The following is a 21,004-nucleotide window of genomic DNA, read 5'->3' on the forward strand; positions in this document are numbered from 1 at the left end:
TTATAGGTCGTCCATTTATTAAATGTAGGTGAGAATAGAAAATAAAGAAACCATAATATATTGACCTCTAGATGTCCTCTGGTTTCTGTGTCATTAGACTGTTGTCTCATTGAATTATATCTTACATTTTCTGTAATAGCAATCATAGGTTTACAAATCCACTATCTAAACATTAAACTTATATTATAGGGTTGTTAACAAGCTTTTTTTTCTTTTTTCAATCCTAAAATACATGAAAAGTTGTAGCTCTTCCAGAGCTGTTCGGTAAATTTCCTATCTAATTGAAAGGTTCATCTTAGAAACATATATAATAACATAGAGGGACTATAATAGTATTCTCAAATGAAATCATCTTTCAGTTTCAGTCTTAATTCATTAAAAAAAAATTCTTTCTATAAATGAACAGAGTTCACTTTACGAAGTGAAGAAATAAGATTTCCTTTTAAACTTCTAACTTACAAATAAACAGTTTATAAGGTATACAAAATGATCAAGTGACAAACTATCTAAAAATGTAAGACTCTCTTGCTTACTTTACTGTACAAACACAGCATCATGACCTGCACATACATTGTGTGAAAATTGCTTATTCAGAAATATATAAAAAATAATTGTAAAATTATAAGTGTTTTCCTTCACACTGCCTTGATGGAATAGATCAGAATACTGCAGTAAACAAAACTGAATATCTAACCTTTTAAGATACAATAAAATAGAAATGAATAGTCACAGTAAAAAATCTAATCTATTTTAAACACAATATTTACCTGTGTTCTTAGTTTTTTCTATTTTTAAATAGTGGTTGGATTTCATAAAGTAACATCTTTCTTTGGTATAATATAAACATTTGGCTTTTTTTTTATTGTCATTTAACTGACAAAGTTTTATATTATGTCTTTTCAAATCAGTGTTTTAGTCTTTTTGTTTTTCATAAAAAATAGCACTGGCCTTAAAATATATGAAAATATGGAAGCAAAGTACATATATTAATTTTCAACTTATTACATATACAGAGAGTTGGTTATATTTATCCTGATATTTGCCACAAGTGTATTGAACTTTTCTGAAAATGGCAAAAAAACAAAACAGTATCAACTACAAAGGTTTTAAGCAATAACAATTTATTTTTTGGAGAGCATTTCCACATGATAAATTGTGTTTCAACAATCTGATGACCAGCATTAAGAAAATATGTAATTTCGTAAAAAAAATCTCCTCTAAATTAAACTGTGATTTTTTTTTTATCAAACTCTGTCAATAATCAATCTTAAAGATTTATTCTATTTTGTTCAATTTATTGAGAAATGCTTAACACTATCTATTTTTTTGTGAATCCAGCATCTGTTTGGAACTTTGGATTACTGTGAAACAACATCATTACTTTAAAATATTATTCTAATGGGCTTTTTAATTTAATCAAAATATTTAAACTATTTTTCAATCTGTTGAGTTTTTGTTTAGTAACAGACAGTTTGCATAAATATTTCCCTTGAAAACCATATACACATTGTGCAGTTCATATTCTATAGGAAACAATATACTTTTTATTTAAAGAACAATCTGTATTTTCCATGCAAATTCACTGGGAGTAAAACATTTAACAACCATCTGTTTCCATTCCATCACATATTTTTGACTTCCCTCCTGAGAATTTTACCACTAGCAGTTTTTGGTATGCTATCAATAAGCTTAACACCTCCTCTTAACTTCTTGTAGGGTGCCACATTTGCTGTAATAAATAAAATATTTTAAATGCATTTTTATATGTACATTTGTCATTTCATTTTTTAAATGAAAATGACCGTAAAAAATGTATTACTGATTTTTATGAGTTCAAAGAGAAAAAAAGAGAAATATGTTCGGAATGCAATTATATATGTCTTAGAATCATGATCTAACACCACTCATTTCAATCCTTAAAAGCATGTTTACAAAGTTGCTGACAAGATCTTTAAGTTTTTCCTATGAAGAATGATCAAAGGGACATAACTTGTAAAAGTTTCAAATTAGCAAATTCTTGAACACATGCATATATATCAACATCATACAACCAGATGCTCCGCAGGGCGCAGCTTTATACGACCGCAGAGGTTGAACCCTGAACGGTTGGGGCAAGTATGGACACAACATTCAAGCTGGATTCAGCTCTAAATTTGGATTGTGATTAAATAGTTGACACAGCATAGGTTTCTGACACAGAATGAATGTGGTCTAATGAACTTAAAAAAAAATGTTTGCCTTTGAGCAATTCACTATGCTGTTGAATATTAATCATCTCAAAAAAATGTTTGAAGAAATTTTCTTTTTATTTATGAAATCTGAAATGAAAAAAATTGACCCTCCAATTTTTTTTTCACATCCCCCTTTCCCTTATTTCAAAACTGATCTCAATTCAAATTTCTAATGAAGTTTGCAACAATAACTACTCATTTAAATACATCATAAAATATTAAAATGTAAAAAAAAGTGCTTGTTATCACTGAATGGTAAAGATTGTTTTAATCTATCAGTTGGTAGTAAAAGTGAATATACATTGTATATTGTATAAAACAATGATTTAAGTTGATTCAACTACTATTCTCGACAAAGAAAGATAACTCCAATTGAAATCCAATTGGAATTTCTTGCTATTGCACAATATTGTGCAATTAGATATTTCTTGCTATTGTGCAATACTGTGCAATTGAAAATATTTGCTATTGCACAATACTGTGCAATTGAAGATTTCTTGCTATTGCACAATACTGTGCAATTGAAGATTTCTTGCTATTGCTGAATACTGTGCAATTGAAAATATCTTGCTATTGCACAATACTTAATATAATAATTTTGGATCCTGATTTGGACCAACTTGAAAACTGGGCCCATAATCAAAAATCTAAGTACATGTTTAGATTCAGCATATCAAAGAGGCCCAAGAATTCAATTTTTGTTAAAATCAAACTTAGTTTAATTTTGGACCCTTTGGACGTTAATGTAAACCAATTTTAAAACGGGACCAAAAATTAAGAATCTTCATACACAGTTAAATTTGGCATATCAAAGAATCCCAATTATTCAATTTTTGATGAAATCAAACAAAGTTTAATTTTGGACCCCGATTTGGACCAACTTGAAAACTGGGCCAATAATAAAAAATCTAAGTACATTTTTAGATTCAGCATATCAAAGAACCCCAAGGATTCAATTTTTGTTAAAATCAAACTAAGTTTAATTTTGGACCCTTTGGACCTTAATGTAGACCAATTTGAAAACGGGACCAAAAATTAAGAATCTACATACACAGTTAGATTCGGCATATCAAAGAACCCCAATTATTCAATTTTTGATAAAATCAAACAAAGTTTAGATCTGGACCCTTTGGGCCCTTTATTCCTAAACTGTTGGGACCAAAACTCCCAAAATCAATACCAACCTTCCTTTTATGGTCATAAACCTTGTGTTTAAATTTCATAGATTTCTTATACTAAAGTTATGGTGCGAAAACCAAGAAAAATGCTTATTTGGGTCCCTTTTTGGCCCCTAATTCCTAAACTGTTGGGACCTTAACTCCCAAAATAAATACCAACCTTCATTTTGTGGTCATAAACATTGTGTTTAAATTTCATTGATTTCTATTGACTTAAACTAAAGTTATTGTGCGAAAACCAAGAATAATGCTTATTTGGGCCCTTTTTTGGCCCCTAATTCCTAAACTGTTGGAACCAAAACTCCCAAAATCAATCCCAACCTTTCTTTTGTGGTCATAAACCTTATGTCAAAATTTCATAGATTTCTATTTACTTAAACTAAAGTTATAGTGCGAAAACCAAGAAAATGCTTATTTGGGCCCTTTTTGGCCCCTAATTCCTAAAATGTTGGGACTAAAACTCCCAAAATCAATCCCAACCTTCCTTTTGTGGTCATAAACCTTGTGTTAAAATTTCATAGATTTCTATTCACTTTTACTAAAGTTAGAGTGCGAAAACTAAAAGTATTCGGACGACGACGACGACGACGACGCCAACGTGATAGCAATATACGACGAAAAATTTTTCAAATTTTGCGGTCGTATAAAAAGTCAACTTTCATGTAATATTTGGAAAACATTATGGAGGAGATCCAGTCAGCTTAAGATTCTGAAAATATTTTTCAAAATTAAAAGTTATGTTATTCAAATAAAAGAAACATAGCATTACTTTTTAAATCATCCCACTTATACTAGGGTCAAAGCTGATATATTGGATTTCTGACAAAGCTGCTGTATAAGGAGACAGAATGGGACAGAAGTGGTTTTTCTTTTACTACTTTACTGTAGGGTTTTTTTCTCATTGTTGAAGTCAGAAATAAGTCAACTATAGTTTCTTAAATCAATGTCACTCGGTTGACAGTTTATGTTTCATTAGCAATCATACCACATTCCTTATCTTATATTAGTCTTAGTCTGGACAGACAAATGAACCTGTATACTGATGCCTTTAACCTTCACAACTTTTTTAGGGGTTTAAAAAATCTAATACAGTAATACTAGTTTTGACATGTGTATCTTACCCTCTACAAAGTGTGTAATATCCTCTTCCGTCAATGTTACCCCAGGTTTAGGTACAACATAGGCCTTAGGTACCTCCCCCACATCTTCTCCAGCCTGGATGCCTATCACTGCTACATCAGCTACAGCAGGGTGGGTACAAATTAAGGCCTCTAGTTCTGCAGGGGCAACCTACAATAAATTTCGATAAAATTAAAAAATATGGAAAGGGAATGATGATGATGGGAGTTTTTTGACAACCTTGACTGGCTATATATACAGCACAGTCGTTAAAGAGGCAAAGAGAGGGGAATTTATCTCTCTTTTTTAAATATTTTCTGTATAGTTTTTTTCTTTTGGATATCTTTAATGAAAATTAATGTTATTAAGCAGGATATTTCTTTTGGTTATATTATGAGGGTCTGGATGGGGTTTACAGTATAGAGAATAATTGTCAAAAAGAACAGAATAAATGGTAAAAAATACAAAGAAGAGAGAAAAATAGGCAAAAAAAAAAAAGAATATAGAAAATTAGACTAAAAAATAAATAAATAGAGGATAATGGGTTGCTGCAAAAAAGAGATTAAAGGATCAAAATAAATAAAATACTGAGAAAAATTGTCTAAAACGTTAAATAATAAATAAATGTAGGACCCACATCAGATCCTCATATTATGATAACTAAAATTCTGGCTTGATAAAAATCTATTGTATCAGTGTTTCAATTTAATAATAACTAAGTTGAAGATGGTAAGGCACTGCTTGTACTTAAATAAACGCGACAATATATGTTTTCTAATAGAAGTACTATTTTTCCTAGGTGCTAATAACAACTAACGTCATAGTTTGAGTATTGATAAACAAGGTGTGAATTTACCAAAGGTTGATCTGTAAATTCAACACACCTGTTTTTCATAAACCTGAAATACTTTATATCTAATTAGTTCCTAAGTTCAAATATTACTTCAGGAAACGAAAAAATAGATTTTAGTAACAAAGAAATTATAAAATTAAAGATTATAAAAATCTTGGTTTATGTCTTTATTTTACGAACTGTGAAAGGGCTGTATAGCCAGTCAAGGTCTTTAAAAATATTTCCATTTGTTATGTCTTTAACTCAGATGATTTCCTATTTAACTCAAAGTGAAAATGTGATTCATAAAATTCTGGAGTAGATTAGTAAATGATGATTTGAAATTTTTAAATCAAATAAAACAATTTAAAAAAAAATTTAAGAATGAGTTCTGTTTTGAGCGTATTTACAGATACTACCTTTTAATGTTTTTAATAAAAATTCAGATATGACTGTCATTGTAAGCACATTGAATCAGATCCATGGCATACAACATATAGAAACAAAAGAAACTGTAATCAGAGTATGTCCCTAAACTGAAAAAGGTGATGAGTACCATTACATTCTAGTTTGTAAATACTGTAAAATACTTGTCAAATGATGATGTTGTAATAGAAAAGTTAAAAGCTTTAATGAAACATGTATTATCGAAAGTTATTCATCCAGGTAACTGGTAGTTCAATTGTGTCAATGCACACAATTAAATTAACTGTTTTTTTTTTTTTTATGAGAAATGACCTGTTTTCATATTTGTTTACACATGCATTATCATTGTCTATCTGTAATTTACCTGAAATCCTTTATATTTAATCAGCTCCTTCAGTCTATCTGTTATCATAAAATATCCTTCTTCATCAAAATGTCCAATGTCACCTAAAAAGTTAATTATACAATTATCAAACTTTTAAAAATCATCCGGAAAGATTAATCATAATATACTTATCAAAACTATCTGATCCATTCTGATCGAAAATGAATTCAGTAAAGGCAGAAGTTTCAACCAGGCAGTACAAAAATAGGGAGTAATCATGTGATTGCTATTGACACAACTATATCTAACAAAGACCCAAGTACGAGGATGTTAATATATATGGGTCACCATACGTCCTTCAACAATGAGCAAACCTATATAGGATATCAGTGACATAAGCCCAGGATTTTCTAACAAAACCAGTATTGAAGCTAAAACAAGTCAAAGTAATTATTGACCAGACTAATAGGATGTTGACAAATGTTATCTTTTTTTTACTAAATGATACATTAAACATATTAGCCCAGTAACTTTATTCAAATGTTTTTTAAAGCAGACTATGATTTCAGAAAAAAAGCGTACATTTATGGGTTAAATGATGATGTGAGATGTAATTATTAGTGTGATACCCAAAATTTGGTGAAGGAAAATCAGTAATTAAGTTTATTTCATTGCAAACCTTACATTGTCACATATTTTTCTCATTAATAACTCACAACAATTTCTGAAATTACAAAAGATCTCAAATACACCTCTGACAAAATACTCTACTAAATCAATGAATAAGAAAGTTTGGCATTAACTTCTTCCCAAAAATTTTAGTTTTTCAATTGGTTGTAATTCAAAAGACAATCACTTATACCTATCTTTATATATTCTATTAATTCATGTATTTGAAATTGAGGCTTTATTTATGAAAGCAATGTTATTCTGAGTTTCACTAGCAAATATCATCAATCATTATGGACTGAAAGATACCCATCCCTTCCAAGATAAAATTGAGAATAAAAATGGGGAATGTGTCGAAGAGAAAACAGCCTAATAAAATTGAGAATGGAAATGGGGAATGTGCCAAAGAGACAACAACCCGACCATAGAAAAAAACAACAGCAGAAGGTCACCAACAGGTCTTCAATGTAGCGAGAAATTCCCGCACCCAGAGGCATCCTTCAACTGGCCCCTAAACAAATATATACTAGTTCAGTGATAATGAACGCCATACTAATTTCCAAATTGTACACAAGAAACTAAAATTAAAATAATACAAGACTAACAAAGGCCAGAGGCTCCTGACTTGGGACAGGCGCAAAAATGCGGCGGGGTTAAACATGTTTGTGAGATCTCAACCCTCTCCCTATACCTCTAGCCAATGTAGAAAAGTAAACGCATAACAATACGCACATTAAAATTCAGTTCAAGAGAAGTCCGAGTCTTATGTCAGAAGATGTAACCAAAGAAAATAAACAAAATGACAATAATACATAAATAACAACAGACTACTAGCAGTTAACTGACATGCCAGCTCCAGACTTCAATTAAACTGACTGAAAGATTATGATTTCATCATATGAACATAAGACAATCAATGGGACTTCAACACAGCAAGAAAATCCAGCGCCCAGAGGTGGTCTATAGCTGACCCCTAAACAAAAATGTGTACTTGTTCGGTGAAAATGGATGTCACACTAAACTCTGAAACATATAAATGAATTAAACTAAAAAAAAATCATACAAGACTAACAAATACCAGAGGCTTCTGACTTGGGACAGGTGCAAACATGTGGTGGGGTTAAACAAGTTGTGTGAGATCTCAAACCCCCCTATACCTTTAGCTAATGTGGAATAAACAAACATGTTGTTGCACTATTATACCACTGTCCCAGGTTAGGGGAGGGTTGGGATCCCACTAACATGTTTAACCCGGCCACATTATTTATGTATGTACCTGTCCCAAGTCAGGAGCCTGTAATTCAGTGGTTGTCGTTTGTTTATGTGTTACACATTTGTTTTTCGTTCATTTTTTTTTTATATAAATAAGGCCATTGGCAATCATACCACATCTTCTTTTTTATATACACATCAATACACACAGTAAATCTCAGTATGAGTCCCATGTAAGAATGGGTGATGGAAGAAAGTAAGCATAATAACTATGATACATAAATTAACTTAAGACTACTAGCAGTTACTCACATGCCAGCTCCAGTCTGGTTTAGTCTAGTGGTTTTGAATTTGCTTTAGCATTCTAAGTCAACAAGATAAATGATGTTTCTATCAATTAGTTGAACCTTATATAAAATATCCAGCTTACCACTATGTAGCCATCCGTCTCTCACCATGTCATCTGTAGCCGACTGGTTCTTCAGGTAACCTAACATCACTTGTGGTCCTGCTAGGAGCACCTCCCCAGTCTCACCTGCTCCCAAAGTCTTACCAGAGTGCACATCTATAACCTATCAGTACATAATGTATACTTGTTAATTAAAAAAAGCTAAATATAGGAATACCAAATTATAAACAACGTATAAGTGAACTAGACAAACCTGAATTAATTTACATAAATTTTCATTTTTGGAATTTGTTCACTTCGAACATTTTTATAAATATTTCATGATGCACAAATTGGAAAGGAAAAAAACCATGACAATAACAAAATTCCTAGTGCTTAAATAAAAAATATACTTTAAACTCTTTAATGACACTTTTATAAAATTTAAAGTTCATTGTTAATACATTTTTTCTTTTCCTTAACTTCTGTGTACAATGCAAAACAAGAAATTAATCTTGACAATAATTTGTTTATTTTTTTCCCTGTGATCAGCTGTATATAATTTGTAAAGTAATTCAATTTGGTCCAGGGGCTTCAGTGGCAGAGTGGTTTAAGTTGTTAATACTGTAATCAATTTGTAAGTCAATTAAACTTGGTCAAGAGGCTTTGGTGGCCAAGGGATCTAAGCTCTTGTGGGTGCACTCAACTCCAATCTTAATTGACTAGGATTTTCTGTTTTCCTATCAAGGGTCAGATTTGTTTTGATGTAAATTAAAAGGCTTATATTATTCTGTCATTAATTTAAAATTCACTAAACATTATATTTCAGTTTTCATAACATATAGCAACAAAACAATGTATATTATTATAATGAAATTTGATATATAAGCGGTGAGATATTAGTAAGGAAATATTAGTAGTGAATAGTGAAATAACAATATTGCATTAATAAGAGAACTTTTAAAAATCCACTACAAAACAAAATGTAAGAGCTACAATTAAAAAATGTAGTTCCAGTTAACAATATTTTAATTTTGATTTAGACACACCACAAAACAGACCTTGTTTGTTGAAAGCACTGTCTAATATATGCTTTAGCTGAAAGGATAAAGTCAAATGCATTGCTTTTTTTCATATTAATGTCATTTGAGTGGGAAAAAATCATATTTATTATATAAGCAACAATATATTTCGTAAAAAAACCTGACAACATTGTTAGATTAATTTGGTGCCAATTTTTACAAATCTTTCATTTGAATACAGGTATTATTGAGGTAAACTGTTGTTGTTGTTGTTTTCTTAAGACTATGTAGTCCTGTACTTTGTCAAAATTCAGTTGCTGTTGTTGTTTTCTTAAGACTATGTAGTCCTGTACTTTGTCAAAATTCAGTTGCACTTTGTTAAAACTTGCCAGCCCTGTTCTGTGTCAAAATTCAGTGGCTATTGGTTAAGAACCTCAAAACAAAAGTTAGCCCTGTACACTCAGATTTTCTTTCATATTTTCATGTCTGTGCTTTCATTTTACAGCTGACTGTATGGTATGGGATATTCTCATTGTTGAAGTCTGTATAATAACCTGTTATTCCTTATATACACAACATTTGTCTATGATTTGAACTATAATGGATAGTTGTCTCATAGGCATTCATACCAGTACATCTCCATATTTCTACACTAAAATATGCTAATATTTCTAGAAAGTTTGCGATATTTAAAACTCATATCTAGCTGTGTATGCCCAGTAACATTGGGATTTTGAATTGTTTGACAATCCTGATTTGGGGATTCGGGTTGAGGCGTGAAAATTGGGATGATACCGCCAAAATCAGGATAGTTGGCAGGTCTGTAATAACATTCATGGTATGCTAAAAAAAGATAAAGGACAACAATGGTAATTTTCATGGAACCAAAAACGAGTATTCACAAATTGATTAAAGCAAGTTGTGAAAGTTATAAATTTTAGATGACAGTGAAGATATTATTGGGATCAAGAAACACAGATATCGCCCAATTAGAAAGAAGAAGAAGCTATGTCCTAACCAATCACAAACCTTTGATTGTGTGTTAGGAAGAGGATGGCCTACAGTCCCAACTTTTGAGGGACAAGTATCATAATGAGAAACTGGGCTGGTTTCAGTTAATCCATATCCTGGAAAAATAAAAGCAATTGGCAATGCTTAAAACCTATTAATTTCTCTTCTTGTTACCTTTGACCACTTTAAATAAGTGCTAGGTCATTTTAATTAGGCTGAAAGTGTTTTACAAAAGCAAGTTACATGTGTATAGCATTATTACATGTACATACATAATGGTCTGAAATGGGTTTACAGAACAGAGACTATAGAGCAAAAAGTGCAGAATAAATTGACAAAAAAAATGAAAGAGATAATTATGCCAAAAAATTAGGCAATATGTAGCTGTAAGAGTATAATGAGGTGCTGAAATATAAAGAATAGAAAATAATGGACAAAATAAATAAATTCATTTTTATTTATTTAATGGTTTATTCTAACAATTGTATTGCTATAAATAGTCTATCTATTTCAAATTTAAGTTCCCCACACTTGCTCCTCCTTATGATTGGTTGTTTATATGTCACGCTCAGATTGCAAGGAGTCAGAACATTATTAATGTCACAGAAAAAAAGTAATTGTTTTGCAGGTATCATTAGATTGGCATAAATATGAGCTTAAAAATTCAGAAACGCTTAAACATAGTTGGTGTATTAAGCATAGATAAACATATTGATAGATAAAATAAAGATATGCTATCAATAAAAGACCTTTGGTCTGATATAGTGCCTGCTTGAGAGGAAAAGGTATTATAAGACCAGTCCTTTGGACCAGATGAAAATGAAAGTAAAAAAAATTATGATAAATTCTTATATAATAATATTTTTCTGATGTCCACAAAACAGAAATCTGTATCATATTAGTACTTTTAAATTTTGACTACCATTGTTCATATCTAACCTTAATCCAAGGCTTATGACAACATGCAATTAGAAATGAGCAAAATATCTTAAACATGATTTTGCTACAAACATTTCTGGCAAATTTTTAAGAATTATACAAAATATGTATGAAAATGTAAAGTCATGTATTAAACATAACAATGAAACTTCGGAGATCTTTTTCTCTGAAATTGGAGTAAGACAGGGAGAAAATTTATCGCCTGTATTATTTTCACTATATTTAAATGATTTGCAATCATATTTAGAAACAAAAGATATTAAAGGTTTAGAATCTATCAGCAAAGATGCTGAAAATGAACTTACAGTGTATTTAAAAATATTTTTGCTTTTATATGCAGATGACACCATTTTATTAGCAGAAGACCTGAGTACAACTTATGCTTGATAATTTTTCACAATATTGTCTCATGTGGAAACTTAAAGTAAATGTAGAGAAAACTAAAGTTTTAGTTTTTTCAAAAGGCAGGATGTCAAAACACACAAAATTTTATCTGAATAATAATGAGCTTGAAATAGTTAAAGATTATAAATATCTTGGTATATTTTTTTGTAAAAGTGGATCATTCTTGTCTATAAGAAAGTATCTAAAGGAACAGGCAACCAAAGCTATGTTTGAATTATTGAAGAAATGTAGAAGAAATAACTTATCTATTGAATGTCAAATTGATTTGTTTAAAAAATTAGTAGAACCTGTAATATTATATGGATCAGAAATTTGGGGTTTTGAAAATTTAGATGTTCTTGAAAGTATACAGTTGCGATTTTGTAAAATTATATTGCACTTGAAGCAATCTACACCCAACTTTATTGTATATGGTGAGCTAGGAATATTTCCTATATCGATACAAATAAAGATACGTATGATAAATTTCTGGTGTAGACTTGTTAGAGGAAATGAAACAAAATTTTCATCTTTATTATATAAATTGTTACATGTTTACTACACAGATTATGGTTATGAACCTAAGTGGTTAAAGTTTATAAAGAATATTTTAGATGATTGTGGTATGTCAAATGTTTGGCAAAACCAAACTGTTTTTTCGTCATTATGGATTTCAAAGTGTATTGAACAGAAACTTAAGGATCAATTTATACAATTTTGGTATTCAGAAATGTTCAAGTCTCCTAAGGCATTGTGCTATAGATTATTTAAAACTAATTTTTGTTTTGAAAAATATATCTCAGAGTTATCACCCTATTATATGTACATCCTTTGTAAATTTAGATGTGGTAGTCATAGATTACCAGTCGAGACCGGGAAATGGCGCAATTTGCCAAGAAGCGAAAGAGTGTGCTCTCTATGTGACTCTATGGATATCGGTGATGAATACCACTATATTATGACATGTAGCTACTTTATCAATGAAAGAATAAATCTGCTTCCCCCTTTTTGTCACGAAAATGTTAACATTTATAAGTTTGAACAGCTATTTGCTTCCTACAATGTAATTGTTTTAGAAAAACTATGTAAATATAAAGAACGTCCAAGAGAAGGTCGTTCCTCCAGGTTAGAACTTCTAAGTATTACTTTATATATGTATATCATGTATATGTAATTCACACATGCTATATAAGTTTGTATATTGTAAATATGTATATGTTCTCTGTAACAATTGTTTTAAGAGAATAAAGTATTCATTCATTCATTCATTCGATATGAAATTGTTAATGTGGATATTATCATTAAGCCTTTCCTTTTTAGTGATATGAAAAATAATATTAATTGGCCATTATCAATTTTGACATTTTTATCACTTTAATAATTGTGACATGAACTGAGTGCAGATTAAAAAACAAAACTTAAACAAAAGATTGGAAAGATTAAGAAATTTTACTACCTATTAAGTATTTTTGCAATTTTAGTGGAAAAATGATTAGGGCTTACCTCATAACTCTGCCTTTACAAGTACAAACTGACAGACTTAACTAGTGTGTCATCAAAATGAAATAAAGCTATTATCAATATAATTTTTTTAACAATCGAACAATATATCTAGGGTTTTACTAACTACTTTAAGAGTGCATGTTTATAAGTAAATACAAAGGCGTGTGTTGACCAACCTTTCCTAGAGTGCTAGGAACTAATTAATAAATGACCAACAGGTGGACTTTGGTCATGGTGAGACACTCCGCCTGTCTCTGTTAAACCATGATAGTCTGGAAAATCAAGCATTATTTCTAAAAGAAAATTTCGTACACTGATGATGATGGTTAATTCTTTTTATAAACTGATCTTTTTCTTCTAAACAAACAAACAAACAACTCGACTCCTTGAAAAACAAAATCTTTTTGTTGCATGGGGTATAATAAAGATATGCTGACAGGGGTTCAATTTCAATTATACCTTGAAATTATTTTACTTTCATTTTATATATAAATTCATAGTGCTTATTAATTGCAAAAAGACATTTGGTCTAATATATTGTCTGCTGGTCCTATTCTAAAGGAGAAGGTATGATAAGACCACCTTTTTGAGCCAGATTGGGTCTTACCATAACTCTGCCTAAATTACCAGTAAAAACTGACAGATTTTGAATTGTGTGTCAGCATGGTCATCAAAATGAATTATCAAATGATTATATAATCTATATAATTTTGTAACAATCAAACAATATATATATCTAGAGTATTAATAACTACTTAAAGAGTGCATGTTTACAAAGGAATTTAAGTACATGTTAATTGGTAATAGGATTTACATATGCATGTTATCACATGTTGACCAACCTTTCCTAGAGTGTTAGGAACTAAATGACCAACAGTTCCTATTTTAGGTGGACTTCGGTCATAGAGAGACACTGGGCTTGTCTCTGTTAAACCATAGGCTGGAAAATTAAACATTATTTCGAAGTTTTTTTCCATCTCAATCTATGAGAACGCCTGGTAGGGATATATTTGAGTTAAAAACAATATATAAACAAAAGTGCACACACTGAAATGTCTCGCCTTCTTTATTTATCATTGATATTATGTTGATAGTCCTAAATATAAAACTTTATTACAACTGTCACATAAACTTAACATTAACCAAGACAACTAAACATCGACCAATGAACCATATGAAAATGAGGTCATGGTCAGATGGACAATGCCAGGCAGACATGTACAGCTAACAATTCTTACATACAACAAATATAGCTGACCTATTGCTTATAGAATGAGAAAAACAGACCAAAACACAAAAACATAACACTGAGCAATGAACTGTAAAAAGGAGGTCAAGGTCAAATAGAACCTATAGGCAACTGAAATATAAATCATAAATATTTCCATGCATCTAAGATAGTTGACCTTTTGCACATAGAATAAGAAAAAAAGACCACAACTCAAAAACTTTGACCTCTGAACTTGAAAATGAAGTCAGGGTCAGATGACACCTGCCAGCTAGACATGTTCACTTTACAATCATTCCATACACCAAATATAGTAGACCTATTGCATACATTATAAGAAAAGCAGACCAAAACACAAAAACTTAACTATACTTAGTAACCACTGAACCATGGAAATAAGGTCAAGGTCAGATGACACCTGCCAGTTGGAAATGTACACCTTACAGTCCTTCCATACACCGAATATACAAGACCTATTGCTTATTGAATCTGAGTTATGGACTTGACCAACAAAACTTAACCTTGTTCACTGATCCATGAAATAAGGTCCAGGTCAAGTGAAAACTGTCCTACGGGGATGAGGACCTTGCAAGGTATGCACATACCAAATATAGTTATCCTATTACTTATAATAAGAGAGAATTTATCATTACAAAAAATCTGAACTTTTTTTTCAAGTACTCACTGAACCATGAAAATGGGGTCAAGGACATTGGACAATGTGACTGACGGAAACTTTGTAACATGAGGCATCTATATACAAAGTATGAAGCATCCAGGTCTTCCACCTTCTAAAATATTAAGCTTTTAAGTGAGCTAACGACGCCGCTGCCACAGTAGCTGCCAGATCACTATCCCTATGTCAAGCTATCTGCAACTTAAGTCGCAGGCACAACAATAAATGAACACTGATGATGATGGTTAATTCTTTTTATAAACTGATCTTTTTCTTCTAAACAAACAAACAAACAACTCGACTCCTTGAAAAACAAACTGTCTGAAATACTTCTTCCCTATTTTTAAACAAATTGATCTCTTTAACTGTTCACAGTTTTCATGCTACAATTTTAAAACCTTGCAATTAAATAAGGTAGGTCTATTTATGTAAGCGATGCAAAACTTGGATGAATAATTTGATTAAAAAGTTAATTCACATACAGACCGTACAGGTATTAAAACATAAACAAAACAAGTTTGATGTTGCATCTTTTTAAAAATCTGATTGAAATACAGATCATGTGTCCAAGATTTGCTTACAAGGATCTGACAACACTTGGTTTGAAATTTCAGTGTTTATATTTTTGAGGGGGGAGGACCTTTTGCTGGACGTCGGGATCTGGTGTTTTTAAGCTTGGGATTTTGGGATGTCAGAATTTATTTTTTTTTAAATTCGGGACCTCAGGATTTCATGTTTTTAACCCTGGGATTTAGGGATCAGGACCCCTCCAACCAACCCTCATTTTTTAAGGTGTGTATCAATTTTCAAAATCAGAGCATGCCTAAAGGACTTAAAAACAGAGAAAGTAGATTGGAGTGTTTTCAGATCCTTGTAAGCAAAACTTGAACACAGGATATATATTTAATCAGATTGCATTTTTATAACAGACAATTTGCTTTTAAAACTAAAAGGATTTCATTGTTAATACCACAACATGGAAATAATGTTGAATTGGGGGTTAAAGATCTAGTTAGCCAATCATAATGTTTTGGTGTAGTCTGTAGACTTTTGAAAATAATACCAAGAATGCATTCAAATCTGAATACTAACTAGACCTTTTTTTGAGATGACAGTAAACCATAATTAGTTTGTTATTGCCCTAATGAGATTGGATATGACATGAAGTATTTTCATGATGTATTAAAAGTTATTCATTTGTTTAAGTACATATGTTATAGTTTCGATGGAAAAAGTAAGGGAAGATTATCACAAACTTAAGAGTAAATCCTGATAAACATAATGGTCTGAAATGGATTTACAGAACACAGGCTATATATAGAGCAAAAAGTGCAGAATAAATTGACCAAAAAAAAGAAAGAGATAATTATGCCAAAAAATTAGGCAATATAAATAAATTAGCTGTAAGAGTATAATGAGGTGCTGAAATATAAAGAATAAAAAAATAATGGACAAAACAAATAAATCAATTTTTGTTTATTTTGTTTCTAGTCTAACATGTGTTGATATAGATATCAAGTACACGAAGTCAGAATAGAACTTATGTCTCCTACAAAAAATTATTGTTTTGCAGAAACAAAAGTGAGCTTAATATCCAGAAACAGTTAATTCTAATGCAACAACGTTTGTAACGTTCATTTTTAGCTCACCTGGCCCGAAGGGCCAAGTGAGCTTTTCCCGTCACTTGGCGTCCGGCGTCGTCCGTCGTCGTTAACTTTTACAAAAATCTTCTCCTCTGAAACTACTGGGCCAAATTAAACCAAACTTGGCCACAATCATTATTGGGGTATCTAGTTTTAAAAATGTGTTGCGTGACCCGGTCAACCAACCAAGATGGCTGCCATGGCTAAAAATAGAACATAGGGGTAAAATGCAGTTTTTGGCTTATAACTCAAAAACCAAAGCATTTAGAGCAAATCTGACATGCGGTAAAATTGTTTATCAGGTCAAGATCTTTCTGCCCTCAAATTTTCAAATGAATCCGACAACCCGTTGTTGGGTTGCTGCCCCTGAATTGGTAATTTTAGGGATTTTTTGCTGTTTTTGGTTATTATCTTGAATGTTATTATAGATAGAGATAAACTGTAAAAAGCAATAATGTTCAGCAAAGTTAGATTTACAAATAAGTCAAATGACCAAAATGGTCAGTTGACCCCTTTAGGAGTTATGGACCTTTATAGTCAATTTTTAACTGTTTTTCATAAATCTTAGAAATCTTTTACAAAAATCTTCTCCTCTGAAACTACTGGGCCAAATTAATCCAAGCTTGGCCACAATCATCTTAAGGGTATCTAGTTTTAAAAATGTGTGGCGTGACCCGGCCAACCAACCAAGATTGCTGCCATGGCTTAAAATAGGACATAGGGGTAAAATGCAGTTTTTGGCTTATAACTCAAAAACCAAAGCATTTAGAGCAAATCTGACATGGGGTAAAATAGTTTATCAGGTCAATTTCTTTCTGCCCTCAAATTTTCAGATGAATCCGACAACCCGTTGTTGGGTTGCTGCCCCTGAATTGGTAATTTTAGGGAATTTTTGCTGTTTTTGGTTATTATCTTGAATACTATTATAGATAGAGATAAACTGTAAACAGCAATAATGTTCAGCAAAGTTAGATTTACAAATAGGTCAAAATGACCAAAATGGTCAGTTGACCCCTTTAGGAGTTATGGACCTTTATAGTCAATTTTTAACTGTTTTTCGTAAATCTTAGAAATCTTTTACAAAAATCTTCTCCTCTGAAACTACTGTGCCAAATTAATCCAAGCTTGGCCACAATCATCTTTAGGGTATCTAGTTTAAAAAATGTGTGGCGTGACCCGGCCAACCAACCAAGATGGCTGCCATGGCTAAAAATAGGACATAGGGGTAAAATGCAGTTTTTGGCTAATAACTCAAAAGCCGAAGCATTTAGAGAAAATCTGACATGGGTTAAATTGACTATCAGGTCAAGATCTTTCTGCCCTGAAATTTTTTAGTTAATTTTTAGCATTTTTCATAAATTTTTGTAAATTTTTAGAAAATATTTTCCACTGTAATTATAACTGGGCCAAGTTCATTATAGATTGAGATAATTGTAGCAACAAGAATGTTCAGTATAGTAAGATCTACAAACACATCACCATCACCAAAACACAGTTATGTCATGAATTTATCTGTGTCCATTGTTTAATATGCACATAGACCAAGGTGAGCGACACAGGCTCTTGAGAGCCTCTAGTTATTGCATAATGTCACTTATTTACATGGCATCAGTTGACCATTGATGCTATGGGACATAAGCGCAATCGCACATGGTATATGACAGATTTTAAATACATGTTTTAATGTTGTTTTCTGTCATTTTCATTAGAATGGAGATAACAATATTGTATTTTAAGCTCGGACTGCATCAATAGTGGATTTGATTGTTGCAAATACCTGTTTACTGTCTCCCCTATCGTGTTGCCAGTAAACTTAATTTGCTACCATCAAATCCCCAATTGATGCCGTCAGACCTTAAAATACAATACAGTTATCTCCTAAACATAGTTGGTGAATAATGCATGCTTTTTTATTGGAAGATAGATAAACATGTTAACAACTGAGTATAAAGTAGATAAAATAAAGATTTGCTGACAGGGGTTCAAGTTTAATTATACCTTGTATTACTAACTTCTAATTAAAGAGTGCATGTGAATTGGTGTAAGGATTTACTAATGCAGGTAATCACATGTTGACCAACCTTTCCTTTAGTGTTAGGAACTAAATGACCAACAGTTCCTATTTTAGGTGGACTTCGGTCATAGTGAGACACTGGGCTTGTCTCCGTTAAACCATAGGCTAGAAAATCAAACATTATTTCTAATTGTTTTTTCATCTCAACCTATGAGGATGCCTGGTAACAGTAAACCAGAACTAGTTTGTTATTGTAGTAATGAGATTGGATATAACAGAAATTATTTCCATGTTATGTGTATAGTTATTTGATTGTTTAAGTAATGATTTTCAACGGAAAAGGTAGAAGAAGATAATAAAGAAGCAAATACCTTCTTTTGTGTCAAATTGTCTTTTATTTGATGATGAAATGTCTTGCCTTCTTTACTTATCATTGATATTATGTTGATAGTCCTAAATATAAAGCTTTATTACAACTGTCACATAAACTTAACATTAACCAAGAAAACTAAACATGAAAATGAGGTCAACGTCAGATGAACCATGCCAGGCAGGTGATAGCTACCAATTCTTCCATACAACAAATATAGTTGACCAATTGCTTAAAGTTTAAGAAAAACAGACCAAAACACCAAACCTTAACACTGAACAATGAACCATGAAAATGAGGTCAAGGTCAAATAAAACCCATGCGACTGACACATAGATCATAAAATATTCCAATACACCAAATATAGTTGACCTATTGCATACATAGTATAAGAAAAAAAGACCAAAACTCAAAAACTTAACTTTGACCACTGAACCATGAAAATGAGGTCAAGGTCAGATGACACCTACCAGCTAGACATGTACACCTTACAATCATTCCATACACCAAATATAGTAGACCTATTGCATACAGTATAAGAAAAACAGACCAAAACACGAAAACTTAACTATAACCACTGCATGAACCATGAAAATGAGGTCATGGTCAGATGACACCTGCCAGTTGGACATTTACACCTTACAGTCCTTTCATACACCAAATATACTAGACCTATTGCTTATAGTATCTGAGATATGGACTTGACGACGAAAACTTAACCTTGTTCATTGATCCATGAAATGAGGTCAAGGTCAAGTGAAAACTGTCTGACGGGCATGAGGACCTTGCAAGGTACGCACATACCAAATATAGTTAACCTATTACTTATAATAAGAGAGAATTTATCATTACAAAAAATCTTAACTTTTTTTTCAAGTAGTCACTGAACCATGAAAATGAGGTCAAGGGCATTGGACATGTCACTGAGGGACACTTTGTAACAAGAGGCATCTCTATACAAAGTATGAAGCATCCAGGTCTTCCACCTTTTAAAATATAAAGCTTTTAAGAAGTTAGCTTACGCGGCCACCACCGGATCACTATACCTATGTCGAGCTTTTTGCGACAAAAGTCTCAGGCTCAACAAAAATAACAGGTTCAACATTTTTGAAAATTTTGAACTTGTACAAAGTTTAAAAAAAAATATTTATAAATTTAATAATATTGAATACAGTATGTTTGCAATAAATCAGGAAAGGGAGACAACTTGAAAACATGAGATAATGTATGTATAACAAACATACTTGTACAAGAAGTTAGGAATTTTATACATGCTAAGTTATATTGAAAATAAAAGGTATGCTTTTCATTGTAAAAATTTCCACCTATAGCTGGCTGAAAATTAGAGATCAACATGTTAAATTTACAAAGCATGAAAAAACAAAGACTATAATAAATATAAAAAAATGCAAACCTACAAGGTAGGATTAGCAGCACATGTACTACAAGACCATATAAATAGTTCTTACAAACAATGATTGTGTACTTATGTTTTCATATTTCCATTTGAATTGTTTAAATTTAGTGCACTAATATGATAGGAAAAATCGTTTTCATGGATATCTGATTATTATGGTATTATCAATTGCTCCAGAATTAACCCCTTTCTTGAAATCTTTACAAAAATAAGCACACAAAAATAATTGTAAATGCACAGTACTTTCTAGCATGAACATCTACTATGGAGTGTTTGGTTGCTTATGCTAACAATAATATTTGTGATGGATTGTAGTCTTATAATTATAGCTTACTTTATGTGGTAAGAAAGAACGAAAAGATAAACAATTCCATTTTTTCCCTTTAATTTCTGACATAGATGACATAATTATCAATC

The 21,004-nt window shown here is 31.4% G+C and overlaps 1 protein-coding gene across 3 annotated transcripts in view; it reads right to left on the reverse strand.

The window, feature by feature from the left end:
* Window positions 1–386: 386 nt before the first annotated feature.
* The window catches only part of LOC139481093 (probable 4-coumarate--CoA ligase 1), a 38,520-nt gene continuing 17,902 nt past the window's right edge, over window positions 387–21,004 (reverse strand). Inside the window, exons 8-12 of one of the 3 annotated variants that reach the window (XM_071264186.1) lie at window positions 10,432–10,529; window positions 8,423–8,564; window positions 6,151–6,233; window positions 4,531–4,699; window positions 387–1,729 (exon numbers count right to left, since the gene is read on the reverse strand). In XM_071264186.1, coding sequence (XP_071120287.1) covers window positions 1,623–1,729; window positions 4,531–4,699; window positions 6,151–6,233; window positions 8,423–8,564; window positions 10,432–10,529 — 599 coding nt within the window. In that variant the 3' untranslated portion in view covers window positions 387–1,622. Of the gene's footprint in view, window positions 1,730–4,530; window positions 4,700–6,150; window positions 6,234–8,422; window positions 8,565–10,431; window positions 10,530–14,081; window positions 14,180–21,004 lie in introns of all 3 variants that reach the window. The other 2 variants (XM_071264185.1, XM_071264184.1) reach the window with 2 other exon arrangements.

This window comes from Mytilus edulis, chromosome 7, assembly GCF_963676685.1.
Source record: "Mytilus edulis chromosome 7, xbMytEdul2.2, whole genome shotgun sequence".
NCBI classification, from domain to species: Eukaryota; Metazoa; Mollusca; class Bivalvia; order Mytilida; family Mytilidae; genus Mytilus; species Mytilus edulis.